The sequence below is a fragment of the Bos taurus genome, chromosome 3, assembly GCF_002263795.3.
Source record: "Bos taurus isolate L1 Dominette 01449 registration number 42190680 breed Hereford chromosome 3, ARS-UCD2.0, whole genome shotgun sequence".
In the NCBI taxonomy this organism is placed as follows: Eukaryota; Metazoa; Chordata; class Mammalia; order Artiodactyla; family Bovidae; genus Bos; species Bos taurus.
The window spans coordinates 98,478,099-98,505,359 of NC_037330.1; the positions used below are offsets into that span (position 1 = coordinate 98,478,099).

Genomic DNA, 27,261 nt, shown 5'->3' on the forward strand with positions numbered 1-27,261 from the left:
TTCTGGCAGAATTTGGTGGTGACCTGGGCCAGGGTTGAGCATGGTTCAGAGGGATTTGGGGAACTCTGGTGACTGATGGTATGAGGATGAGGAGAGAGAAGGAAGAGCAAAGATGCATCCATCTGACAAGGGTAGCAGAGCTCAGCTGAGACACACCCAGGAGGGGAGAGTGAGGCTCTGGGGAAGTTGGGTGGGAGATGCTCAGGAGGCCACTGGACAAATGGGTCCGGGCTAGGACAGCGGGTCCTGAATAGCAGCTGTGGTCAGGGACATCTCAGTGACAGCACTGTGGTCACTGAAACCATATGAATGGATGGATTCACGTTCCCTGGATTGTGAATAGAGTGAGAAGAAAAGAAGGCCGTGGACGGCGTTCACAGGGGCACCCACGTTTATCAGGCAAGGGAAAGAGGAACCCACTAAGGGGACAGAGAGGAAGCAGTGAGAGCTATGAAGAAAACAGGACAGAACAGTGCTGTGGTGTCCTGCGACACCAAGCCTCAAAGAGGGCGAGGAAGGGAGTGGCGATGGGAACCCGGGGTCAGAAGTGAGGGCTTCCGCTGGACAGTCCTGGGGCAGGAACCCCATAGGAGGGGGCCTCCTGCAGGAGCTGCCCCTTGCAGGGGGCAGACACCCCCCGCCCTGGAGGGAAGGAGATGAAGGCCCGTAAGGCTTATAGGAATTCGAAAAAAAAATTGCTGATTGCTTCCTACTTCTCAAAGTATCTGAAGTCTTCTGTTTGGGGTCTTACCATGCACAGTAAGGGTCTGGAGCTACTGAGGCTGAGGGAGCAGACAGGACACAGACCAGACACTGAAATGTTGCCAGGCAGTGCTCAGGACCCAGCCAGTGTCCCACAAGGCTTGGGCCCCTCTGAATGCCCCCTCCATCAGCTCCAGGAATGCTCCTTTCAGAGCGGCCACACGGCCACCTGCTCCGATGCAGCCTGGGGTGCCCTGTTTTCCCTGTGGCTCTTGGCGTCTTCTGTGTGGACCACTGCGGGGCCCAGAGGCCCCTGTCTTTAATGGGTCTCCATGGACGCAGGGAAGGAATGGCCTTTGCTGCCAAGAGTGGATTCTGAGAGCTGCGGGTAGGGAGTTCCTACAGCCTATGCGCTGGAGGCTGCCGCACCGGGTGCCCCTCCAGCCCAATCACGCGTGGGGGCAGGCAAGGGTGGTGTCAACTCAGTGGCCCCAGCCCAGGACTGGCTCAGTCCCTTGCTCAAAGGTGCACGCTGGGCTTTTCCAAAGGATGTTCACTCCTCCTGCCTCTTAGGACTTTATTATAGCCTCCCTTAGAAGGCAGCCACAGGGACCCAGGCCCATCTGACATACAGGGAAACTGAGGCAGGTGGCAGCCGATTGCCTGGGATCACATAGGGGAGACTCACAGCCTTGGCAGAATCCTCTGTGTTCCACCCTAACACTGGGTCAGGGCTCACTGGGTCAGATGAGCCTCACTGACCTCCTAGCCTTTGCACATGCCCTTACCCCTGCCTGCCGCTGCCCCACTCTCATCCTCACCTAGCTAACTCTGATCCCATCCCTCAGCTAGCGATGCCTCCTCCAGGAAGTCTGCCCTGCCCCCAGGTTGAATTAGAGGCCTCCTGAGTGCCCGCACCACCTCCTGTGCTTCCCTTAGCATCATGCATACCCTGGATCAAAAGACCTTGATTCTCAAGACCATGAGTGCCTTGAACAGGTCCCTACCTGTTCACCACCATCCAGCTCTGGATATGCACTCACTCGGTGTTTGTCAGATAAATGCAATGAATAAGTAGAGAAGAGGAGGGAGAGGAGGAGGGAGGGAGAGCACAATTTCATAAGGGTCTCTGGAGTCCCCGTGAGCGTGGCAGCCAGGGGAGCATGTGGTGCAGCCCAGTCCCTCCCTGTCCACAGAGACCCTGAGAGTGTCCAGGTGTAAGGGGCTTGCCCAGGGCCCCAGAGTGAGTGTGGGGGGTTCCATCAAAGACACAGGTCATTCCCAGACCTGTGGTTCACAGTGACCCAGAGGTGGGATGTCAGGGACTGTGGCAGGTCACAGAGAGGGAGACTGTCAGGTGGGGGGCTTGCTGGGGCATCTTGAAGCCAGCCCAGAGGTATATAGGCCTGGCTGGTGGGGGTGCTTCTGGGTTCACCGCCCCACTTCCCCATCCAGCTACTATGCAGTCCCAACCTCCCTCCCTCCGTTTCCCAGCAGCCTGTCCACCTCCTGTGCTTGCTCCCTGGATCTCCCTGGGGCTGTCAACATGCTGACCTCCCAGCTTCCCACCTGTCACCATCCATCACAGGCAATTAGAGTGAGAGTGCAAGAATTTCCCCTCAGGTTCTGGGGTGAATGATGAGCAGGAGAGGAGCGAAGTGCCCACGGGTGAGGGGCTGCAGGCAGGACTCAGGCTGGGAGGCTGCAGGGCCACCACCTCTCTGCCTACATTGAACAGTGGGGAGACTGAGGACCAGCTCGGAGGAGGGGCCAACTCCCAGCAGGGACTGGCCTCTCGAGGGGCCTCCCTAACTGGAACCTGGGAGAGCCTCCACCGTATTCCCGGATCTCAAACCTGCATCCCGCCCGAGGGCCAAACCTGGTCTCATCTGGGGCGGTGGGTCAAATGATTCACTTCTGTGTTCTCAGGGTCTGCTCCGGGGCTGGTCATAGCAAGGGTGTCATAAAAGTCTGTCGGATGAATGGTTAGGGGGTGCAGGTGAGATGGAGACCAGCCCCCTCCCCTTCCAACACACGAGTGAGTGCTAAGTCGCCTCAGTCATGTCCAACTCTTTGAGACCTTATGGACCGTAGCCCACCAGGCTCCTCTGTCCATGGAATTCTCCAGGCAAGAATACTGGAGTGGGTTGCCATGCCCTCCTTAAGGGAGTCTTCCTGACCCAGGGATTGAACCCGTCTCTCTGCCGTCTCCTGCACCGGGAGGTGGGTTCCTTTCCACTATTGCCACCTGGGAAGCCTGTCTCCCAACACACAGAATCCTACTACTTTCTCCTTCCCCAGAATCTTACACCTCAGTGAGTCTTCAGGGACCACCCCAGGGCCTGGGTCACAGTGTGTGATCCATAAATATTGGATAGATGGTGAACAAACGAATCTTCAAAGTCTTAGATCCAGACAACGCGTGCTGAGCATGTGTGGGGCAGTGGCCACGTGGTCCTTGCCTCTTGGAGTCTAGTGAGGAGACAGACATGCACACACAGAACCCCGCCTCCATCTCCCTGCTAAGGAGGGAGACTTGAGTTGCTGGTGGAACTGACAAAGATGAGCCGTAAACCTGTTGGCCCTTGAGGCCTATTGGAGGATGTTTTCTCAGAGCTGGTCCCTGTGTGACTCCTGGAAGCTGTCCCTGCCTGGACAGTCCACAGCTGGGGTCAGCTCGATGGTGTGGGGGACAGTGATGAAACAGGAAACACAGTGAGCCTTTACTGCATGCCAACCAGTGTTCCTGGAGTCCTTACAACAACACTGGAGGCTGCTAGTACAATCGTTACCACTTTACAGATGGGAAAACTGAGGCACAGGGCGGTACAACGGATGAGCAACAGAGCCGGGGTTTGGATCCAGGCAGGGTGGCACTGGCCCATCTTCCAGCTACACCACACTGCCTTTCAGGGAGTCTGGCCCTTGGCTTTGGCCTAGGCCGTCGGCCTGGGGCTCTCTCCAATCACCGGTGACCTGGTATGTGGCTGAGCCCACTTTGTCTCTTGTGTTCCAGGTCACTTTCTGGGGAACAACACAGTCATCGATGTCCTTCGGCAGGCAGGGCTGGAGGTGGAGCACACGCCCGCAGGGCAGACCATCCATAGGTAAGCAGCCAGGGCCTCTGGGGGCGGGGGACTGGCTGGCCCACTGCTGCTGGTCCAGAAGGCCATGCCTGACCACGTGCTGCACAGAGGGCCATACCCTGCCTTCCTGCTCAGGCCTGGAGGGCAGAGTCTCCCTCTGGGGCCTCCTAGGGACCAGCCTTCACCAGGCACCCAAGAGTAGGGGCTAGGCTGGAGGTGGGGAGACCGGGAGGAGGCTGGTGTGTAATCCTGGCAGGAGGTCAGGATGGCGGGGAAGAGTGGAGGTGGGAATGGGCAGAGCACTAAGTCTTGAGAGATGTTCAAGACTTAGAGACTGGTGATCGGTGGGGTGCAGGGACCCTGTAGGACTTCTGGGTTGCTGCCTAGAAGACCTGGTGCATGCCCAGGCCTTGAATCGAGATGGGGCCATAGTAACAACAGGCAGTGGCCAGGCCTCTTCCCTGAGTCTCAGCCCCACCCAAACCTTGTCTTCATCACCTCCTCTGACATACCTGCTTGTTGCTGTCTCTTGGCCAGGTCTCTCACCCCTGACTTTCCTGCCAGGGCACACTCACTCAGCCCAAAGAGCCAGATAGAGGCCATCCTCTCCTCCTGTGGGGTTTCCTTTCTCCCTCTAAGCTGGAAGCCAACGAAGGGAAGAGGCCAGCTGGGTTTACCTGTGGTCCCCAGTGCCAGCAACAGGCTGGGCATGGAGAGGCGTCAGCACATGCTGGGCGGCCCTGGAAGACAATGACAGAATCCCAAACCAGGCCAACCTGAGCAGGAGCCTTCCTCACCTCACCAAGCAATTTAGGCCCTTGTCCCTGATGAACCCAGAGTCCAAAAGAAGCTTGAATAATCATGTGTGCGTGTGTGCCAAGTCGCTTCAGTTGTGTCCGATTCTCTGAGACCCAATGGACTGTAACCAGGCTCCTCTGTCCATGGGATTCTCCAGGCAAGAATACTGGAGTGGGTTGCCATGCCCTCCTCCAGGGGAGCTTCCCGACCCAGGGATAGAACCCGCATCTCTTATGTCTCCTGCATTGGCAGGTCAGCTCTTTACCACTAGTGCCATCTGGGAAGCCCTGAATAATCATTGCTAATGTTTATTGACTACCCACTGTGTACTGGGTTCTAAGTGCTTTTAGCTTATCAAATCCTAACGACAACCCCGTGAGGCAGGAATGATGAGCATCCCCACCTTAAAATTGAGGCACCTGAGGCCCAGAGAGGTGAAGCCACTTACAGAAGGACACAGAGCTCCTTTCAATGGGAGTCTGGCTCTAGGGACTTCCTGAGGTCTTCACCACAACCTGTATTCCCTCAAGGGCTGGGGGTGAGGCTCAGGGGTGGGAGGTGCTCGGAAATGACTGTAGCATTGCTCTTCACTCTGCAAAGATGGGCCTGGAGCCTGGAACATCTGGTCTCCCAGCTCCAGGCCAATGCCCTCCTGTCTCCATGACACTTCTGGAGGAACTTACAAACCTTGGACTCCTCCCCTTTCTATCTTCTGAGTCAGCCTGACCAGATTGCTCTTCCTGATTATTTGAGCCCAGTACAAATCAGTCTGTACTGGGTCAAGGGTAGGCGTGTGCTTGAAGGGTAAGGGACCCAAGGTAGCCTCAGGGACAAGGCCCTCCTCAAGCTCCCCCTCCCCACAGGCCCCAAGGACCTTCACCTCAAAGCTCATTGTGTCTGTCCCAACAGGGCAGGGGTGAGGGCAGCTGAGCAATGCTGCCTCGGCTCTTATTCATCTCAGAGCCCAGGCAGTAGTGGGGGGATGCCCCCATGGACCCTGGCCCGCTCTCAGCCTGAGTCTCTGCTGAAATCCTGCGGGTGGGGTGAGGGGGCAGGGATGCCGAGGAGGCCCCAACAATAAAAGCCATCATCGACCACAGGTGCTTCCTGGATCCATCTTTTTGTGTGCCTGTTTTGAATTATCTCCCCAGCAGCTGCGGCATCTCCTGGACCCTGGGAATCTGGGGTTGCTGTGGGGGCTGGGGTAGGACAGGCTGAGCTGATGGCCTTCTGTCCTTCAAGGAGAGAGAAATCCCTCACCCCTTTCATGCATGCGGGAATGGAGTTGGGGGACAGACTCCTTTGGGCACCACCTCGCCTTTACAATTCTTGGGACCATGCCCAACATCCCCCACGGTCAGATGTCCCCAGCAGGAATTCCATGTAGACCACAGGGAGAAAAGAGTAAAAGGGAGCGGAGTGGAGGGTGTTTCCAGGCTAAAGGGTGTCTGTGCTCCACTGTATGGAATATAGATTCCACACCACACGCTTAATTGCACGTCAGTGCCTGCGGCAGCCAGCTCCATTCACTTGTGGGTGACATTAAAGAGAGGCCAGATCTGTGCCGGGCACTGTGTTAAGACCTCATCTCTCTCATCCTCATGACAACCCTATGAAGTGAGGAGTACTAACTTCTGCTTATAGCCAGCAGCTGCTTGGACTCTTGTGTCCCTGCCCTTAGCCACAGAGTCTGGACAGTGCAGAGCCGGGGAGTGAACCCACGTTAGAGCCCAGGACAGCTTGAGCTCTAACCTGCTCCAAGCTGTCCTGCCTACCCTGAAAAGGTGCTCAGGAGACGCGTGTTAGACAAATGACACAGCAGCAATGTGAATATTTCATATTTAAGGATGTTAATTACTAGAATGTTTCAGCCGCTATTTGCCAGGCACCATTTCTGAGTGCTTTGCCTTTATTAACTCACAAAATCATCGTGATGCAGCTATGAGGCACTGGCTGTAATATCCCCATTTTTCAGAGCAGGAGACTGAGGTGCAGCACATTACATTTAGGCAGCTCGCCTCAGGCCCCTCAGCCAGAGCTGCTGAATGAACAAGACCTTGACCAAGATCAGATACGGAACCAGATACCCACTCAGGGCTCACTCCTACTAGTCTGGGCTCAAATGTCACCAACGGGGACCAAACTGTCCTCCCTGCCAGCCCCCTCCCCATGGCCCACTCGGTCCCTCGTGACTGCTTTATTTGTCTCCTCAGCAATTGTCACTGTCTGACATCATGCACGTTTTCCTCTCTGTCTCCTGCTTTGGAATATTAGCGCGAAGAAGGCAAAGCCTTTGCCTATTTTGGTAAATAGACTGACACTGCCTAGAAAGCTCCTGGTGCAGGGTAGATGCTTAATAAACATTCATTGAATCAATATTGGGCTTCCCTTGTGGCTCAGCTGGTAAAGAATCTGCCTGCAATGCAGGAGACCTGGCTTCGATCCCTAGGTTGGGAAGATCCCCTGGAGAAGGAAAAAGCTACCCGGCTCCAGGATTCTGGCCTGGAGAATTCCATGGACTGTATAGTCCATGGGGTCACAAAGAGTTGGACACGACTGAGCAATTTTCACTTTCACACATTGAGTCAATAAATGAAAGAAGGAATCAAAGCTCTCTGTCTTCACACCAGGCAATGGTTTTCTGGGTGCCTCTCAGCAGGGCACCCTGGCACCTTCTCCTGCCATGACAACCCGCCCACTGAGTTGTGTGCCCTGTCACACGTGAGTGACAGGCTCCAACGCGCATGCCTCACCTGCCATTGCCCCTTTCCAGCCCTGTCGCCGGGAGCCCTGCACCTCCACCCGCGGGGACCTCGGCGAGCCCCGCCCCAGCGACCCCAGCTGCTGCAGTGCCCGCGGCCCCCTCGGCGCCCCCCACCGCCCCACCGGAGGAGGAGGACCCAGCGCTGTCCCCACACCTGCTGCTCCCCGACAGCCTCAGCCAGCTGGAGGAGTTTGGGCGGCAGAAAAAGTGGCTCAAGCGGCAGAACAAACACCAGCGGCCGCGGCAGTTTAGTGACCTCTGGGTGCGCATCGAGGACAGGTGAGCTGCGAGGGCGGGGCTGCCGGGAGCTGGGCCTCTCTCTGGCCAGCCTACCTCAGAGCCACCCAGGGTCGGACGCGCTCTGTCATCCACAAGGCAGGCTCTGAGGAAGCGTGGCGGGTGGGTGCTCGATCGGAATAGGGTCGTCCCCTGTTCATCCTGCAGGGTTTGTGGAGCATGCTCACACCTGACTTGTCAGTTTCCCACAGTTAAAGGTGAGTGAATAGAAGCTCCCTTCAGGTGCGGTGGACAAAACTCTGCTTTGCCCTTAGCTTTCCTGGAGGCACCTGGGGTGCACAGCAGACTCCATTTGTCCCAGGGGCCAGAAGGTGAAAGTAGGAGAAAATGGAACAGGCTGGGTACATCAGAAGGCTGTGAGCCTTCTGAATGGTCTGAGCGGCCAACACCTCTGCAGCAGGTCAGAGAGATGGCAGGTGATGGCCGTAGGCTCCTTCTGAGGAGGGGCTGAGGGATTTGTGATATCCTTGTTCAGGGCTGGCGGGTGCTGCAATCGTCCTTCTCTGTCCTCTGCCCGTGTCTCCCTGCAGCACTCCCTTGGCCTGTCTGTGCTCACAGCTCCTGCTGTAACCAAGGCACTGCCTTCCAACCTCCACCAGCAGGCCCAGCACTGAGTGGTCTCCCTAGATTCCACTTGGGGGCAGAAATCTCCACATCTGGTGAACAGTGTCACCAGAGCAGCCAGGACGTCCCAGGGAGTGACCGCCAGGGAGGGCAGAGTCCTGCCCACCGTGGTAGCCCAGCGCTGGACGTTGTGCCCAGCACCAGGCCCTTGGAGACTCAGAGTCTCCACCCAGACCCTAAAGATCATTGCCTGGGGTTTTCCTCAGTATCCCTAGATAGAATCTCCTTGGGTACTTGTTAAATGATATCCCAGGCCCCACTGTGGACCTGATTGATCTATGGGGACATGCTGCACAGGGACCGGGAAAGCTGCTTGTTGAACATGTACCAGAGTCTTCTGAGCAGCTCTGGGAAACATGGATCCAACTCTGAGTTTACCGATGGTGAACCAAGGCCTGGGGCGGGGGCTTGTCCAGGGTTGCACAGGAATTCCCTTCAAGGTCCTCCCTCAGCCAGGTCTCTGAGTCATAGACAAAAAGCTGACATAGTCCAGTCTACAGCCTTAATGTGCAGCGTGTGCAATGTCTTAAAGAGCCTTCCAGCCAGTAAGAGTCGAGTCCATTGCTCATTTGGGCCTACATTGGTTTCCGAGCGCCTGCCTTGGGTTACTGGGAAACATGCTTCTTCAGGGGTCCCACAGGCCCGCCCTGCCCAAGGCGGGGTCACTGCTGTAGCTATATTGGCCTCGACAGATTTGGCTCCTGTGCTGCCATGGCCTGCCTCCTTCAAATCAGGAACAAGAGCACAGCGTTACCAAGAGCTGTTCCTCAGCCCTGGAGAGGGCTCGCGAGCCACCAGGGAGCTGCTGGCAGCCCATGAAACCCCCCAGTCAGGCCATTCACCCTGGGCCCCGATCAACCTGCCAGGTGACCAGACATGGCCAGCAGTGGGTCTGGCCCTTGGGGTGACAGCAGGGAGGCTGGGCTGTCAACTCCAGCCACAGACCCCCAGCTCCTAAACACGTCTGAAAGGTAAAATTCAGCAAATGACTCCAAACGGTTTCCTTTTCACAAAATGTCTCTCTGGAATACAGAGCCTGGTTTCAGGAGAAGAAAACAGCTTTTCTTTGACTAGAGGGATCCCTTCTCAGTCCCAATAGATAAACTGTGGTTGGATAACTTTCTTCCATCTGGTTGGATTAGAGAAGGAGGGTTCCACCAACCGGCAGCCTGTGTGTTGCAAGTTTCTCTGCATCACAGGGAAGCCAGCGCTGAGGTCCCCGAGGACCTAGATGCAAGGGCCCAGCTCCCGCCACGCCCAGGTCTCACCCTACCCATCCTCGTAGAGCTTCCAAGTTTCCCACTCTCCAAGAGGAAGCAGAGGAGACCTTTCTGGAGGGGATCTGGAGTCCATTGCAGCCCTTCTGACAGTACTGTTTTCCTTGGAGCGTTCATTCCATTCAGGGTTTTCTCAATTTGCTTCCCCCTCTGCCTGCAATGCAGGATGCCCAGGTTCAATTCCTGGGTCGGGAAGATCCCCTGGAGGAGGGCATGGCAACCCACTCCAGTCTTGCCTGGAGAATTCCACGGATAGAGGAGCCTGGTGGGCTACAGTCCATGGGGTCTCACAGTCAGACACGACTGAGCACAAAACAGTTGTCACCCCCACTGGCTCCATCCTCTGCTCTCCGTTCCCTCTCCCTGACCTCGTCTTCCACCCATGATCCTGAAGTGAGGTCCTCCCGAGTCTCTGGCCCCCAGTCACGCCCCAGCACAGCGCCCTCCTCAGTCTGAGATTCTCAGAGCTTTCCCTTGCCGCCCCACCCCTCACCGGGTACACTTGGATGCAGAGCTTTTGCCCTCGTCCTGTGGGACCCCAGAGGCCCGGTCCTGGCTGAGCTGTGTGCTGCCCCCCAGCAGACTGTGCATGGCCCACCCCCACCTTTGTCCCTGCTTCTCTCTCTGAGGGGGGATGGGTGTGAGTGGACCTCTGAGGTGGAGCTGAGCTCCTGCTGTGCCAGCTGCTTACATCCATCATGACCCCCAGTCCTGTCAAGAGTCCTGGAAGTCAGCTTCACTTGACTAAGGAGGAAACTGAGACTCAGTGAGCTCAGGTAACTTGCCCAAGACCGTGTGTCAAATCAGGTTGTCGTTGCTGTTGTTGTTGTTAAGTCGGTCAATCATGTCCGACTTTGTGATCCCGTGGACTGCAGAACACCAGGCTTCCCTGTGCTTCACCATCTCCCGGAGCTTGCTCAAACTCATGTCCACTGGGTCAGTGATGCCATCCAACCATCTTGTCCTCTGTCGTCCCCTTCTCCTCCTGCCCTCAATCTTTCCCAGCATCAGGGTCTTTTCTAATGAAGTCGGCTCTTCACATCAAGTGGCCAAAGTATTGGAGTTTTAGCTTCAGTCCTTCCAATGAATATTCAAGATTCAAGTCAGGTAGGGAGTCAGAAGCTGCAGCCAGGTCTGTCAGATGCTGAGAGTCACAGTCGTCCAGCACCATGCAGACGCCCCTGTGTCCTTGCCTGGCAAGCGTCTCCCTCTTCCTCCCCTTCCTCCCCACATCGTGTTCCCTGTGCTTCCCCCTGCCCTGGCTCCCACAGCCCCCCTCCTCACCCCACCCGCACCGACCGTGGGTGCCTCGGGTGCCCCTGTCCTGGCATGCTCTCACACAGACAGCAGTTCCTCACTTGCGTCTAGGCTGGGAGGCCCTGGGGATCAGAGCTGGGTTGGACTTATCCGGGTCACCAGAGGCCTCGTGGAGTGTTTGTTGACCGCATGCATGAGTCAGAGAAGCAGGGAAAGAGTGAGGAGGGGGCTGAAGAGCCCGACCAGGACGCCACCTGGAGCAGGCTGGCCTCCCCTCGCCCCTCATTACCCCAGATGTAAACACGATGAAGGAAGTTTAGAGAAGCAGCGGCTCGTGGCAGGATGATTTATGGGGACCCGAGGAAGGGGTGGGGCATATGTCCGCAGATGGTTGAGCAGCCATGGTGGAGCGCTGTCAGGGAACCCCCCCGCGTCTGTCAGCCGGATCGGGGGCAGCAGGGCAGTGGCATGACCAGCAGGGGGCAGGTCAGGGCGGAGTCGATTCCCACGCAGGCTCTGTGCAGGCCACTGCCCCAGTCGGTCAGATCTGGGACAGTGCTAGGTCTGTCCTTTTGCACAGTTAGTGCCTTGGCTGTCCTCTGTAGGTCACACCAGCTCTGCTGTTCCCCAGTCCACCGCTGGGCCGCAGGTGTGTGTGTGTGTGCTTGGGCGTTGGGGGAGGCAGGGAGTTGGATAAATGAGGGAGCAGGGTGCTGGGACAGTCATGAGGGAGCAGGTGCAGGGGAGAGAGCGTTTCCCGAGCTCTGCGCATGGCCGGAAGCCAAGCACAGAGGTGGGCGTCTGTATGTGGTGGACGCAGAGCCCTGCAGGTGCCTCCACACAGGAGTTGGGGTGCAGGACACGCATAAGCAGGGGGTCATTGGCCTCGTGGGCCTCGGTTTCCCCCCAAGGTTTGAGCAGATGGCCCAAGGCCCCGTAGAGGAGGAGAGAACTATGTCCTCTTGCCCTGGGCCCCTGGGAGGGCTCTCCACACTTCCCACTGGCCTGCCGGCCTGCCCTGAGGTTCTCCAGCTCAGCTTTCTCACAGTATAGCCAGGCTGTCTCCCGGGACTAGACGGGGTGCTCAGCGTCTCTTCATGATGCCAGGACCCCATCTGATCAGAGAACAAGATCACTCAGTGGATGGGAGCACAGATAAATTTGGGCAGCATCCCCAGACCCTCCTCGTCCTTGCTCTGAGGCTTAGAGTAAAAAGATGGTGCTTATACAGTGGTGAGCTGGCATCAGGCCACTGGTGACACTCAGGAACATCTGTCCCCCGGTTGGTGGCTGACTCTCAGAGTCAGGTCTAGGGCACCACCCGCCCTGTCCCCCAGTGGGAAATGGCTCCTGGGCCGTCAGCGCACCTCAGGCTTAAATGAGCCCCTGGGTGAGCAGCACACAATTAAACAAGAATGTGATGGCCACATGCAGGGTGCCCAGCCCACGTCCAGTGCTGGTGGGGACTAGAGCAGGAAGAGCCTTGGATCATGGCCAGGCAGGGGCTGCTCCCAGCTATGGTGCAGCTGAAAGAGCCCTGCAGCCACAGCCAGCCTGCCTGTGCCTGGCAGGGAATCCAGTCAGTGAGGGGAGGAAGGTCGGGGACCCTGAGGGGTGAAGTGACCCAGGGAAGCTGAGAGGAAGGTGAGGCAGTCCTGACAGAGAAGGCCCTGTGGCCAAGGGCCTGGAGGCTGGCAGGGGCCTTAGATATCAGGACAGGGAGCTGTGGTCATACCGGTCACTTTAGATCTCTGCCTGCATTTGCCCGGTCTGCCCAGATGGTTCCAGCCTGACCACATCGAGAGGGCCACACCAGCCAGCAGGGCCACCCATCAGCCAGGCCCTCATGCCTCCAGTTCCATCTTCATTTTGTCTCCTTGGAGCCCTCTGAGGAGCCCATCTGCTTGTACTACAAGAAAGCCACAGCCCCAGGACTCCCCAGACCCAGTCCTGGGTGGTTCTTAGGGACCGTCTAGTGCCAGGATGGGGGCCCTACTCCAGGAAGCCCCGCAGTGGGGCCTCAGGGAAGCCAGCTGCCGCATCTCAGCCACCAGCCCTGCATTCCTGTGCATTATACCTTCAGCTTCTGCCTGTGATCCCACTTCTGGCTTCTGCAGCTCAAAAACACTTTAAAGCCAAGGGTCTGTTTCTGCTCCTTCATTGTACACAGGGAAACTGAGGCCTCGAGGGCAGGACTTGCCCAAAGTCATGCAGGGGACAGGGACCTCGGGCTCTTCACCCAGACAGAGGGTCCTTGCCCACACTGGGGTCCCTGTCAGCTCTGAGCACACCCAGGCCTTGGAGCCAGCTGTCTGTAGAGCCTGGGAACACTCGGGGTGTTTGGTTTGGCTTTGAGGCCGCTTTGCCATGAGACGATTTTCCCCAGCATGAGCCTGGGGCAGGGCTGGGATCTGGACTGGGGCCTGGGCTTTCTAGAGGGGGCCCAAGATGTGGGGGCATCTGGAGAGGATTTCTGTCTACCGCGACCCCCGCAGCAACCTCACTCCATTTCCCTGGGACTCCTTCCAAACATATAAAACCCCTACTCAGGCTCAAAGCGGGAGCTTGCATCTTTGGTTTTCAAAGTGTGAAAGCAAATGCCTTTGGGCACCTTGTGAGACATAGTTTTCAAGATCTCTATTTGTCTCCCTTCTTACATTGGGGCTGGCTGCAGCCAGCCTTGGTTCCCATTCTGGGCATCCCAGGTAGCAGCTCAGCCTCCCTTCTGAGGCCAGCCTTCCTGGCTGCTTGAGCTGAAAAGATAGGGCAGCAGCTGGGAGGGACTTTTCCCTAGAAAAGAAAGGGAGGGAAGGGGCTGTGGTAGTGGCCCTCCTGGGTATGGGCAAGATCCCCTCCCAGGGCTGAGACCACAGGGGCGTCCTCTCTGACCCTGGCAAGCCTCCATCCGCAGGTATGTGAGGTCTCGACAGGAAGCACCATGCTTACTCCCAGGCTCTCCATCTCCACATTTAGGGATGGCACCTCAGCCCACCTGAGGCTGGGGAGGCAGACAGTCCATTGCACATCTTCAGGCTCAGTTTCCCCATCTTGGAAATGGGGATAATGAGATGATTCATGTACAGCATTGAGCACAGGGTCAGCCAGCATACAGGAAGTGCTCCATATGTGGAGGACGCTATCAGTGAGAGAGATGAAGACACAAACGTCATAATCATGCTAAAAACGGCCAATGCCATATGGCAGTCCCAGCGTACCAGGCATTGCTTTGTACATAATGCCTCATGTACAAAACCCACTCAAGCCTCATGTGCAGAAATAGGTGCCAATGGCAGTGAATAGTGAGAAATATGAAAGGCTTGGTAGGAGCTTCAACTCTTCCAGGGGTCTTGGGGCTTGGAGGACAGATCAAAGAGGTCTCCAGGTGAGGGGACATTGACTCAGGCCTTCAAAGGTGAGTCAGAAAATGGCAGTGACGTTAGATGTGACTGGGGAGGGTAGTACTCCTGAGAGAGCCTGGGAAGGTGAGGTCAGCCCACACCAAATCATGTGAAAGGTCTCAGGTGCTCTGAAGGCTGGCACGGGGTGGGAGGCAGGACAGGCCAGATTTGGGGGGTGGTCATAAAGGGCATTCGAAGCCATCTGCCCCCCCTTTCTTGTGCCACCCACAGAGTCTCTGTCTAGAAACACCTTCCTGCCATCCATGGTGCATAACAAGCATTTGCACCCTCCTCTCCTGATTAGGTCTCTGGGAATTTCTAAAGACAGGAGCACACAGGTAACAACTGTAGAGTCCAGGGTGAGAAGATGCGGTGGGTTCCTGCAGCCACAGCATGACTGGGAGTAGAGCTGAGACGGAGGGTTAGGGCAGAGAGTGACAAGCCCCTTCACTGCCGAGTACACACACTGATCAGAAGTCCCGATCCATGTACAGACAAGGATGTGCTTATAACCCCTGGGCTCCTCTGCCCATCCCCCACTCCCCAATGAGGCTAAGCCAGTGTGGGTGAGAGGGTCAGGCTGGGACAGAGATGAGGCTGGGCTGCAGCAGTAATGGTTACAGGGCTCACCACAGTGATGTGGCCAGTGGCTGGGGTCTCATGCCCAGCATGTGAGAACACAGCCAAGATGGCACAGGGACTCCTGGCTTATCTGGGGCATGAGCAGCCCATCAGGGAGAGCAGGTAAGCACTGGAGAGTGGGCAGTGTTCTACAGGGAGGAGGCTTCCTGTTCTGCAGACAGCCAGAGAGGGGCAGGCTCCCTGCCGAGCTGTCAGCTGCTAGTGAGCACCCACTGGGTGCCCAGTTCAGATCCCATCCCTGCTGTGTGTCCTGGAATGAGTTATTAATGCTTACCCTCTTTGTGACTCTGTTTCTTCACAAGTAAAACGGGATAATGGTCTTGCCTGCTTCGTAGTGCTGTCTTGAGGATTAGCAGTGTCCTAATGATGCTGGGAAAGATTGAGGGCAGAAGGAAAAGAGGGCATCAGAGGATGAGATGGCTGGATGGCATCACTGATGCAATGGACATGAACTTGGGCAAACTTTGGGAGATAGTGAGGGACAGGGAGGCCTGGTGTGCTACAGTCCATGGGGTGGCAAAGAGCTGGATGCGACTCGGTGACTGAATAACAACAGCATGCTGGCACAACTGTAGCAGGGCCCTTAGTTTGTAAGTACTCTTCTCACCACTGGAGATGCCCTCAGCCATAAGCAAGCTGGTCTCGCTGCCTTCACAGAGTCACCTCTTCTGCGAGGCCATCCTGGCTCCACACTAGGCTGGGGCCTCTCTGCATGTCCCTGGCCTTTCCCTCCCAGCCTTGACCTTCTGGGGTGATGGAGCTTGTCAGATCCTCCCCCTGCATCTCCATCTGCCTTCCGCTGCCTGGGGCTGCACAGGGCAGGGGTAGGTCCCTCACCTGTGGGGTCCAGTCCTTTCCTTTATCCGGAGCCCTCTCCCTCTTGGTCTCTCTTTGTTATGCCTCCATCCTTGTCCTGTGTCCTCCCAAGTCCCTGCCTTGCTCTCTGCCCCTCTCTTTCTTCATAATTTCCTATCTCCCCAGGACCTGAGCCAGTAACCTGGTCCTGGCCCCCCGCCCTCCGCTCCACTTCCCAATTCCACCAAGTGCTGGCCTTGGCCCGCCAATTCCTTCTGTACTTCACCTCTTTTTATTTCTCTGTCTCACTCTCTTGTCTCTGTCCTTCCATGTCTCTTTCACATGGGCTCTCTTGAGCCTGGAACCTCACCTGTGACCTCCCAAACTGGCTTCTATTTTGATCAGTTTATGAGGGATCACCTATGCAGAGTGAGGTCACCAGGGCTCCTGCCCCCAGAGGCGCCGCCCCACTCCCTCTGAGCTGGCCTTGTGGAGCCTCAGTTTTCTCATCTGGTGAAAGGGGGCTGGTGAGACCCGATGAACATTTGTTTTGAGGACCAGAGATACTGCTGGTAGTAAAGTGCAGACTCCCGGTAGATGCTCAGTTAGCAGTGGCTGTGGTACGTGGCGGCTGTTTGTGTATTTCTTTTCTGTTTACTTCAGACTGGGGAGGGGAGGGCAGCAGGAAGCCGGGGCCCCCTGCGTACGTAGGTGTGAGGACTGCCTGCCACAGTGTGACTCCAGATGGATCTCCCCCAAAACACTTCACTGCTTTCTGCCCGGGACTCAGTTCTCGAGTGGTCACACTGGAGGCTAGCTCTGTGGCTCTGGGCTGCTCACTTTCTGCGTCTGAGCCCTCTGTTTCCTTCTCCATTTTACGAGGGAAGAAAACCCAGATTCAACAAAATGTTGGATCTGCACTCTAAGATCACAGCCCAGGACAAGACTACTGAGTGGCCGTGCCACATTCCATGTATCTCTCTCCCTCCAGCACCACGGCCTCGCCACCCCCACAGCCCTTCCAGACCATGCACAGCTCCGGGACCGCCAAGCCCCTCTTCCAGCTCTCCGACCCACTCCAGCAGCAGGAAGAGCCAGCACCCGCCAGTAGCTCAGCGCCCAGCTGCTCCCCCGCTGCCCTGGGCCTACTCCTCACCATTGCTGCCAGCATAGTAGCCTCCTTCCTGCTGCACACCCTCGGACCCTCCTGACCTCGGCCGCATGCCTGCCCGGAGCAGAAAAAGAAGCCAGAGAAACCGACGGGAAGGTCTGCAGCCGCACCCACTGCCCCTGCCACCCTCCAGGGGTGCTCAACACCTCTCGGGCAGTCCAGATGGGATCCGTTAAAACACTAGAGCTTTATTGTACCTGACTTACATCTTCTTTTTTGTAGAAGGATCTTAATTTCCCATAGTGCTATGGGGCTCTTTTGTAAAATATGTGTCCATATTAAAAAAGAAAAATGTATTTATTCTACTGATAAAACTATTTTTATGTGGCCGATGTTAATAACTAGCCCCATCGCCAACCCAGGAGGTGAACCCAGGTTGCCAGGACAACTGCGACCTTGCAGGGACCGTGGCTTTGAACTGGCTAGCTTCTGGATCAGTGGAGTCCTCCAGCGTGCTGGTTTGGCTTCTCCCGCCGTGGGGTCCTCAGAGGGAGAGGCAGGCAGACAGGCTTAGCTTTTGTGAAACTGGACTTGGGAGCCAGAGATGTGAATGCTGACGGTCCTTCCTTCCCCTGGATGCATCCTGGGGCTGGGAAGGTACTTTAGGAAAGAGAATGCTGCTATTTTGAAAACCCTGAGTGTCTGTGAACTGGCCCTCCAGAACTCTTGTTAAGTGTTCCGACCAAAGCACTGGGGTGGGGGAAGGGCTGTTGGTGCTGAGGGAGGTGGTCCCCCCAGCTCCAAGTGACAGATGGTTAAACTGAGATGGTTAAACTCACCAAAGAGAAGAAGGTGGTTGCCCAAGGTCACAAAGCAAGTGGGAGATCCGGGGTGTCAGTCTAGACCCCCCTGTTCTGGCTGGTATCATTAATCCATCTCGGCTTACAGGAGAGGCTGCTGAAGTCATGACCAAATGGAGTGAGCTGAGCCAAAGGACAGGAGCACAGAAGGGCAGTTTTAGAGACGGGGCCTCTAGGAATTCCATGGTAATGATACTCGTAATGAGAGCTGCCATTAGTTCAAAGTCTGGCAGGCATTTTGCACACTCACTTTATCACGGATCCTCACGCCAGTTCTGTGAGATGTGATTGTCCCCATTTCACAGATGAGGAAACTGAGCCCCTGTTCGAGATAAAGAGACTTGTTCAGTGTGCCCCAGCCAGCACCTGGCCCTAGATCAGGGTGACTCAAAAGCAACGCTTGTCTCTCAGACCATGTCTGTCAGGTTCTCTGTGCAGAGGAAAGTTCCAAGGGAGGCAGATCTCACCCAAATGGGCCAGCACACGCTTCTTACTGCAGCCAAAGAGACCACTTGGCTACAGTCATCATTGGTCCCCTCCAGCCAAAGGGCTCTGGCAGCAGGCTCTGCCACATGTCCCATGCCCCAGCTTGTCTTATCCTGGAGCCAATGAGAGGCTTTCCTGCCAAATCAGAGAGGCTGGAGGATAGTTGTGATAGGCCTGAAGAGACAGAGCAGCCAAACGGGGGAAGGCAGGTCGCCGAGACTCAGAGAAACTGACCAGCTCCTCTGTCCCCAGGGTGACAGCCAAGAAGACAGAGGGCCCAGGTTGGCTGCATCCCATCCCTGAACCCTCACTGGGCTGGCAGCTCATTAGTTACAGAGTCCTGGAATGCAAGAGCGGAAAGGGCCCTCATTTGACAGAAAAGAACAGTGAGAAGATAGGCCCAGAGAGGTGAGGTACTTTCCCAAGGCTGCACAACTGGGCAGGTCTGCTGACCCCCAGCTGGCTCAGTGCTCCTCAGCAACGCCACACCATGGGCTTCCCTAGCAGGCCTGATTAGCATCAGTGCCATTGTGCCCAGCTTGGCAGCTGCCTCCTGTCTGAAACAGTAGAATTCTGGGCAACTCATTGGATGGTCAGAAGTCCCAGGGGCGTCTTGGCAGACAGCTGAATTCTTTTCAGTTCTGACCCAAATGAATATGTTTGAACTTGAGACCTGGCAGGAGCCCTGAGCTCTGCTTCACAGGGTCCAGCCAGCCCCGTGGGTACCACACCGTAAACTGAACTTGACCCCGGCCAAGGCTGGAGTCCATTTATCCTTGGCAGAAATGTGACTTCCTATTTCTGAGCCGGAAGGGGCTTAGCTGACTTTTAAGCAGGCTCAGAAGGCCTGTAGGACATCAAATAGATGGCGCGGAGTGCTATTTGGATGAGATAAGTGTAAAGGAATTAGAAACACAGAGGCCAGATTTCCCTCTGTTCAGGGCAGAGTGTGGCATGAGATGTATTGAGATGGAGCCCGAGGTTAATTAAAGATGAAGCATTTGGTAAATAGTCCAAGCACCTGACCGCATGCCCAGATCTGTGCCAGGCGTGGGGCCAAAGAGGTAAATTAACGCAGTGTGTGATTATCAAACACGCACAGTGCCAGGCTCTGCGCCGGGGCCAAATCTAGCTGCCTTTCTTGGCCTAGAGTAGTTCATCGTCAAGAGGCAACAAGCAGCCCAATCCCAGGTTCTTAGAAGGAACTTTACAGGTCATTCTGTCCAGGCCCCTGACCACAGGCAGGTTCCCCAGATCCCTCCTCTGAGCAGGTTGGGAGATCCCAAGCTCTCCCTCCACCAAGTACTCAAGTGTTTAAAGAAAGCCACATGGGCAGCAGACGGATGGGCCGCCGACGGATGGGCCGCCTGATCAGGTAGACACATGCTGACAGGACAGCCGGAGCCAGTGTGAGTTAGACATCTGCAGCCCACATCCACTGGTCCCTGAGGAACCACCCACTGGCCAGGATTTGAAACTTACATCCCTCAAGTCCCCGCAAGCAGTAGAGAACTTGCTGACTTATACCCCCAAAGACCAGAGCCATATGGACAGAAATCTGCACAGCTGGGGCGTTTGAATTCTCTCTTCCCAGGCCAGGGAACCATCATTCCGTCCGCAGTCACTCACATGATTTAGAATAATCCACCCACCACTGCTGACATTTTTTTCCGGCATATGATATGTGCCTCTCCTCACAAAATGCCCCTGTTTCTCTGAGAGCATTGTTAAGATCCTAAATCCTTGGCTTAGGACTCTCACTTTGACTTTTAGGCAGGTGGAGGAGATCAAGGACTGAGAGCCAGCATGTTCCTGGTGGCCCTGGGTCCTGTCCGCCAGAACAGCTGACTGAATGACCAAGGGGCTTTCTAGGTCAGGTCAGCATGGCCCTGTCTCCTGATCTCCCTCCAGGCTGTTCTGAGCACCAGCAATCCTGTGAAGGCAGGGACCATGAAGGTGTACAAGTGAAGCTGCAGGAAGCTGCAAAGGGCCACCAAGGGCCCCACCAGCTCTGAGAGTCAAAGATCTGGAGTCCATGAAGCGTAGCCAGACTGAAGCATATTTGTCCTTCCCAGGACAGGCTGTTTCACACATGCTGTTTCCCAGGCCTGGAAATGCCTTTCTTTTACCCCTAACTGCTCATCCTTTGAGGAGCAACTCAGATAGCACGTCCTCCAGGAAGCCCTCTGCACTGACTGTGTCTCTGCTCCCCTATCATACTGTGAGCTCCTCAATGGCAAGGTCTTGTGAATTCATCCCTGTGTCCTCACTGGACACAAAAATGCCACCCAAGACATGTGTAGAGAAGGACGGAGGAAGAAAGGAGTGAATGAAGGAAGGGAAGGAGAGAGGCAGACCTGAGTTCTGCTGGTGGAAGGGTCTCCGCAAAGCCAAAGCTGTTGTGAGATGGCAGGTGTCCCTAGAAGCGGTGAGTGTCCCGTCAGGAGCGGTGTGTGCGCAGGGGCAGTGGGCCCACTGGCTGGAGATGTGGTAGGAGAGTGGAAGTCTTGGCAAGGCAGTGGGGTAGGGTGCCTCCTGGCTCTTTAATACTCAGGTTCTTTGAACATTGTTATTTTTCCAAAAATTCATCTAAGCAGCCAAAACAATCACCCGGGCTGGCTCTCTAAACCAGTAAGTTTCAGAAATCAATCCAGCCTCACTCCCCCCAACCCTCCACCCCCATTCTTCAACAGCCCAGCCGGGCCTGACGCGAATTGGCACGCTCGCCTGCTGCCCTGGGGCACGGGGACTTCTGGGCAGTAGGGCAAGGCTGAACCGGAACCCAGGCCCCTGCTCCCAGCCCAGAACTCCTTGCCTCCCTGCCCCCCACCCCCAACACTGGGGGAGAGAAAAGGGGAGTCCTGAGAACCTCCTGAGCCTTGCCTGGCCCTTTCCCAGGAGCATCAGCACACCCCAAGCTCTCCCTCGTGTGTGTGTGTTCAGTCGTGTCTGGCTCTCTGCAACCCTTTGGACTGTGGCCCGCCAGGTTCGTCTGTCCCTGAGATTTTCCAGGCAGGAATACTGGAGTGGGTTGCCATTTCCTCCTCCAGGGGCTCTTCCTGACCCAGAGATCGAACCCATGTCCCCTGCGTCTCCTGCATTACTGGCAGACTCTTTACTGATGAGCCACTGAGGAAGCCTCTCAGCTCTCCCTGCTCTTTCTCCAAGTGTAGGCTTTTCCTTGCCAGAGATAGCCTAGATACTCCTTCACTTTGCTGAGTGACCTTGGGCAAGTCCCCGCCCCTCTCTGAGCCTCCATCTCCTTATCTGTCAAATGGAGACTTTGTTTCCTGCTTGGGAGATGCCATGTGCAATCTTGGGGCTCCACAAAGGTGAGGCATTCCCCGCTCCCCAGCCCTGTACTCAGCTTTCCTCCCAGCACCTGAGGGCTGCCATGGGATCAGGAGCACGTGGCAGGCAAGGAAGGTGACAGAGTAGCGCGCCTTGAAGGGCCGCTCCATCCCAAGTCCCACTGCGGGAAAGTGGACTTTTGAATAAGACTCTCAGTCTAAGAAGTTTCTGGCGGGGCTGTCAGCCATCTTGGGCCCCCAGTGGCTGGGGCGGCAGGGGCTGACTCTTGGTCAAGGGATGTTCTAGCCCAGAGCAAGGGAAGCCAGAGCCCCTATCCCATTCCTGGGCCTCAGAGAGATTGCAGGACATCCCGGCCCGACTCTCACTGTGTGACACAGCTTCAGATCTTAATGTATTGGAAAGGTATTCCTGATGTTGTGCTTTTAATCACCTCTTCCTCTCACCTCTGTGAATTATCCTGAAGAGTTCTTTAAGAATATAATAGAAGACAAAGAAAGATGCTATTAATGTTATTTTGCCAAGAATATTTTTGTAGCATAATATATTAATAAAAGATATCATGACTTCCACGTGACGGTGTCTCTGCATGCCGACGGCTCCCCCTCCTCCTGCGGGGGGCTGTGTGGGGAGTCACCTTTGCTCAGAGGGCCAGGACCTGAGGCGGTGGTGCAGAGGGCCTGGCATGGGCCCATTTTCCATGTGAAAATGCAGGCAGGTTCTGGGAGGGTGTTTGGGCAGGGGCCCAGCGGCTTGAGAGACTTCACACCAAGTGGGGTCCTCGGAGCCCTCTCCAGCTTTGTTCATCTGAACAATCAACCTGGAACCTGGCTTCACTCGTGGGGCCCCCTCGCTCACTTCTCACTCATCAGCACCTACTGACTCAACTTTATTCACGCTCTCACCTCTCTCCCTCCCCCGGCGCCAGCCTAGCCCAGGTGTCCTCACTCTCCCCTGCCAACTAGGGCTGTGTGCTCTCTGGCCCATTCTCCACCCACCACCCCCTACAACCCCGGCAGCCCAACTGAGCTCTATAAACCACAACAACGACCACAAACCTCCCTGGCTTTTTCAAATTCATCCATGGCTTTACTGTTCCCAGTACACAAGTCAAGGTCACACAAGGCCTCTGATAACCTCAACCTGCCCGTGTCCCCAGCATGAACTTCACATCTTACCCATTCCCCTCCTGGTTTCTAGCACTGCAGGGTTGCTGGTTGTCTCTGTGTTTTTTCAACTCACCCTAATTGTCTCCATCCTCTGCCTTTGCACACACTTTCCCCTGGTGCTCCTTGTCTTTCTGCATCTCTCCCCCTCATTCATTGCTCTTATACATCCTGCACAGCCCAACTCCAGCAAGATCTGCTCCACAAGGCTTCCCTTAATCCTCAAGCCACATCAGCCCTTCTGTCCCTCTGGCCCCACAGCACCCCATTTGCCGTGCACCTGGGTTGTGCAGAAACGACCTGCATGTGGCTGTCCTTCCCCTTGACTTCCTGAGGCCGGCGCTGTGGTTGGTCATCTCTATATTGTCAAGGCCCAGGATTTGACATCTAGTGAGTGCTCATGGAAGAAAGACACAGTCAGTGAAGGAGGGGAGGAAGAAGAACGGGAGGCAAGACTTCAGGTAAATGATAGAGCTTTTATATCAGATATCACAGTGTTAGCTGGCTAGGATCTGCACAAGGTGACCATGCTGTAAGGGTCCACCAGGAAAGAAGCGTGGCCCCTGGGACTCGGTGGCAGAAGGGGGCAGGTCACCAAGAGGTTTGGAGTGGACAAGGTTTCTAGTTTTGAAATCCCAGAGCCTTCACCAGAGCCAATTCATTGACCATGTTAATGAGTACTTGCTGGCTCCTATGAAGAATAATGTGGACTGCACTTGGGCGGCCCGTCCGCGAGACAAAGCTGACAATGCAACGGTGAGCAAATGCTTATTGAACATCTATTATGCATCAGACAGTGTTCCAAGCATTTCTGTCTTATTTTATTCTCACAACTCTTATCTCTATTTTATAGATGAAATAACTGAGAGAGAGATTAAGTAACTTGTTCACAATCACACAGCTTATAAATGCTACAGCCAGGATTGCAACCCAAGTAGTTAAGCTCCCGGACTGCTTTCTTAACCTTTACTCAAGCTCTGCTGTGCTGGCTACAGCCTGTGAGGTGAGCAAGGAGGCCTCTGCCTCCCCCATTTCACAGGGCAGTGGGTGAGGTTAGGTCCCATCCAAGGCCCAATGCCTCTTCTGTGTCCTGGAGCCAGCCCAGACCTCTCTCCCACCCACTGACTCTGGACAGAGTTCCGGATAGGAAGCCTCCTGCTCCCCACCCACCCCCTGCCCCACTGTGATGGTCTTTAGAGTTGGCATCAATAGTGTAAATATCACAGCTGTAGCCTGTGACCCCGTGTTCTCTACCCCTCGAGCTCTGGTTGTACTCAGGAAAGGAAGCCATCATCTACCTGCCTAGACAGTGGGAAAGTGAGCCCTTGTCCCTCCTTGGGGGATGTAGTCCTCAGTTCAAGAAGCTATGGCCTAGGAATGGGGTCTCAGACACTATGGACTGAGTGACCAAGGGGACCAGGGACTCATCAGAGCCCCTGACACCTTGCTCTCCATATGGCAGCAGGTGGCAAGAGGGGAGACCCAGTGTTTATACCTGGTACACTCACGTGTTTGCACCTCCTTTCCTGGGAGCCTTGCCCACCTCTCCTGCCCTGAGCTCTGGGCAGGCTCCTGTTGACATGCTTTTCCTGGGAGAAACCAGATTCTCCTGATAACAGATCGTTAGATTCGGGAGAACCCCATCTCAGCCCCACCTCTCTGTAGAGTGGCCCCAGATATGAGGCTTTCTCCATTCAGCTACAAAGATCAGAGCTGGGTCCAGGGAGGAAACTACAGAGGGTGGGGAAGAGCTTCAGAACCAGGACACAACGCTGAGGAGGTAGAGGAGGGCTCTCTGACTCCGGGAGGTGTGGGCGAGGGGCCGGGAAGTCTCCATGGAGAAGTGATCCCTACCCCAGGATAAAGGCGGGCTAGTTGGCCATCTCTAGCTCCCTCTGACTCTGACTCTTCTTTTTGATCTCTTCCCCTCTGGGCCCTTGCTCCGCCTCCATCTTTCTGTGTCCCCCGAGGCCCCTCCTTCCTGGCCCTGAGCATCTGGGACCCTGTAGCCCACCCTGCAGCGGCACGGCGTCCACTGCAGTGGAACCTGTACTGGGGACCGCAGGCCCTGCGCTGCTGCAATCTCTGCTGCGGCCAGCACTGTGGCCGCGGGCAAGCTCCGCCCCTCTCTGGACCTGTCTCCTTATTTACACGAAAGGAGGTGGAGCCGACTGTAGTCAATAAAATTCCTTTGAGAAACAGCAACCGCCATTTTCATGTGGAGATATTCCTCTGTGGGTGCCTGAGGTAGGAAGGAAAACTACCACCATCCCCCACCTCAAAGGAGGCAAAGGGGAAAATGATCTTTACGACCAGGGGAGCAATCCTGTCATGGTGCTTCTGAAAGGGAGGCAAGAGGAGGGAAGAGGAATGAGGAGCTGGGAAGACAGAGAAACTGAGGGAAGTAGGCACAGCATCTCCTAGGCAGAGAGAAAACGTGCAGGTAACAGTCATTTCCTGGATGCAGCAAGAACCCCAACTCCATCTGCTCTGCCGATCCTAAGTATAGTCCCCATGGCTTGAGATTTGGGATGAGGGGACCACGGGAGGGGCTTTTCGCTGCCAGTTGGCATGGAGTGAAGCAGAGGTGGTGCGGTCAAACAACAGGGAACTGGAAGCCAGGAGGGCCACTTCCCTGAGTATAAGCCCCAGGGAATCCACTGACTCTGGGAGGGTCTCAACGTCAGCCATGGAGCTGGTGTCCAGGATGATCTTAATCAGGGAGGTTGGAGCCAGAATGTTCTGGCCATGTCTGGGTTATGAGTGGACACAAATCACAAGCTTAGATCTGCCCACCTTGGGCTCCCATGAGTTGAGGGTTTGGGGACCTCCAGGGCTCACTGAATGGTCCAGGAATTAGTCTCCCCTCTCCCTACCTCATCATCACCCACCGGACTGCTGCAGCAGAGGCAGCACCCTGGCCTGGCCGATTCCTGGCAGGGTGGGGCTGGGAAGTGTGAGAAGAGTTGGGGGCCTCCATCTGCAACTCACTGCAGCCAGGAAGCCAGGCAAGGCAGGCCAGCCACTGTTAAATGGCACCATAAAAAGAAATTATTTTTCAGAAAATATTCATAAAACCCTGTTTTATGTCAGTTCTGGGCTTGCAAACCAGTTCCTATGCTTTCTCTCTTTGTAGTTTCCATTTCTTCCTCCCTGATCAGTCACAAAAAAAGAATGATAAAATTTCCAGCCTGGAGACACAAGTCCCCAGACAAGGATTGGAGAGTCACAGGCTTCCCAGATGATCCCTCCCTAGTTTTCACCTGCCTCCTATTCCCCGAGACTCAGGAAGCATGGAAAGAGGACGGAGCAGGATGGTAATAGGGAGAGAGGAGAGGAACACAGGAGACAGGCGGACAAGAGAGAAAACTGACAGAAGATGGAGTGAGGATCCAGGAGTGAGGGGTCAGCAGAAGAGAGACAGAGACAGAAGAGGGGGAGACAGACAGACCATGCTGCAGAGAGAGGAAGAGGAGAAGGAAAACACAGTCAGAAGAGGCTCGGGTGGAGAGAAAGAAAAACGCGGATGAGGGAGAATCCAGGGGGAGGGACCAGACCATCTAGAGTTGTAACACAGCAGGGTCTCGGTGAAAGCAAGGTAGCCACAGCACGGGTTGCCAGCACAGACTGCGGCCTAGGATGAGGGGCCAAGACACACAGGCCTCTAGAGACACTCCTGGGAGCAAGCAGCCTCCTCCCTACAGGGAAACTGGAAAAACACAAGTTCCCTGCTTGAGTCCCCCAGTTCAGTAGAGCAGCCCCCTCACCCTTCATCCTCCAACAAAGAATCTTCAGGCTCAGCACCAGTCACGGGTTGGTCTTCAGGGGTCCTGGGGCCTGGCCCTGACCTTGCCCCCACTCCCAAGGAGTCCCTCTCTCAGCCTCATTTCCCTCATCTCTATAATGGGCATAATAAACATAGTTCTGGTACAGGTTACAATAAGGTTGCAATGAGATAGTGGATGGAAACCAAGCCCCAATACATGGTTAGTTGTTATTGCTGTCCCTGCAGGCTGCAGAGACCAGCAGCCAGGTGCAGGGTCGGGAAGCGGCCGCTGCCCCTGGAGGGCCGCAAGTGTTTCAGCCCTGGAGGGTGAGGTCCAGGCACAGCCAAGGGCAGTGGCCTGAGTGGTGAGCAGGTGCAGACCTGGACTACTTCACTGCACACATTTAGAAGCTGGTGCTTTATCAGGTAGGTAACTGGAGCCAACGGGTCAGTTGTGTGGCCAGAGCACGTCATCCAAGTTTTCTGTTCCCCTGGCATTATGGTATTTGATTCTGCAATCACCCTGGCTCCAAAATCACTGCAGATGGTGAGTGCAGCCATGAAATTAAAAGGCTTCTTGGAAGAAAAGCTATAACAAACCTAGACAGCATATTATAAAGCAGAGACATTATTTTGCCAACAAAGGTCCGTCTAGTCAAAGCTATGGTTTTTCCAGTAGTCATGTATGGATATGAGAGTTGGACCATAAAGAAGGCTGCATGCTGAAGAATTGATGCTTTTGAACTGTGATGTTGGAGAAGACTCTTGAGAGTCCCTTGGACTGCAAGGAGATCAAACCAGTCAATCTTAAAGGAAGTCAACCCTGAATAATCTTTGGAAGGACTGATGCTAAAGCTGAAACTCCAATACTTTGGCCACCTGATGCGAAGAACTGACTCAGTGGAGAAGACCATGGTGCTGGG

The 27,261-nt window shown here is 55.4% G+C and overlaps 1 protein-coding gene across 2 annotated transcripts in view; it reads left to right on the plus strand.

Annotated features, from left to right (window-relative positions):
- The window catches only part of TRABD2B (TraB domain containing 2B), a 221,439-nt gene extending 199,461 nt beyond the window's left edge, over positions 1 to 21,978 (plus strand). For both annotated transcript variants that reach the window (XM_005204874.5, XM_002686409.6), the window contains 3 exons: positions 3,719 to 3,809; positions 7,360 to 7,629; positions 16,632 to 21,978. In XM_005204874.5, the coding sequence (XP_005204931.1) occupies positions 3,719 to 3,809; positions 7,360 to 7,629; positions 16,632 to 16,813 (543 nt within the window). In that variant the 3' untranslated portion in view covers positions 16,814 to 21,978. The remainder of the gene's footprint in view (positions 1 to 3,718; positions 3,810 to 7,359; positions 7,630 to 16,631) is intronic.
- The last annotated feature ends 5,283 nt before the right edge of the window (positions 21,979 to 27,261 follow it).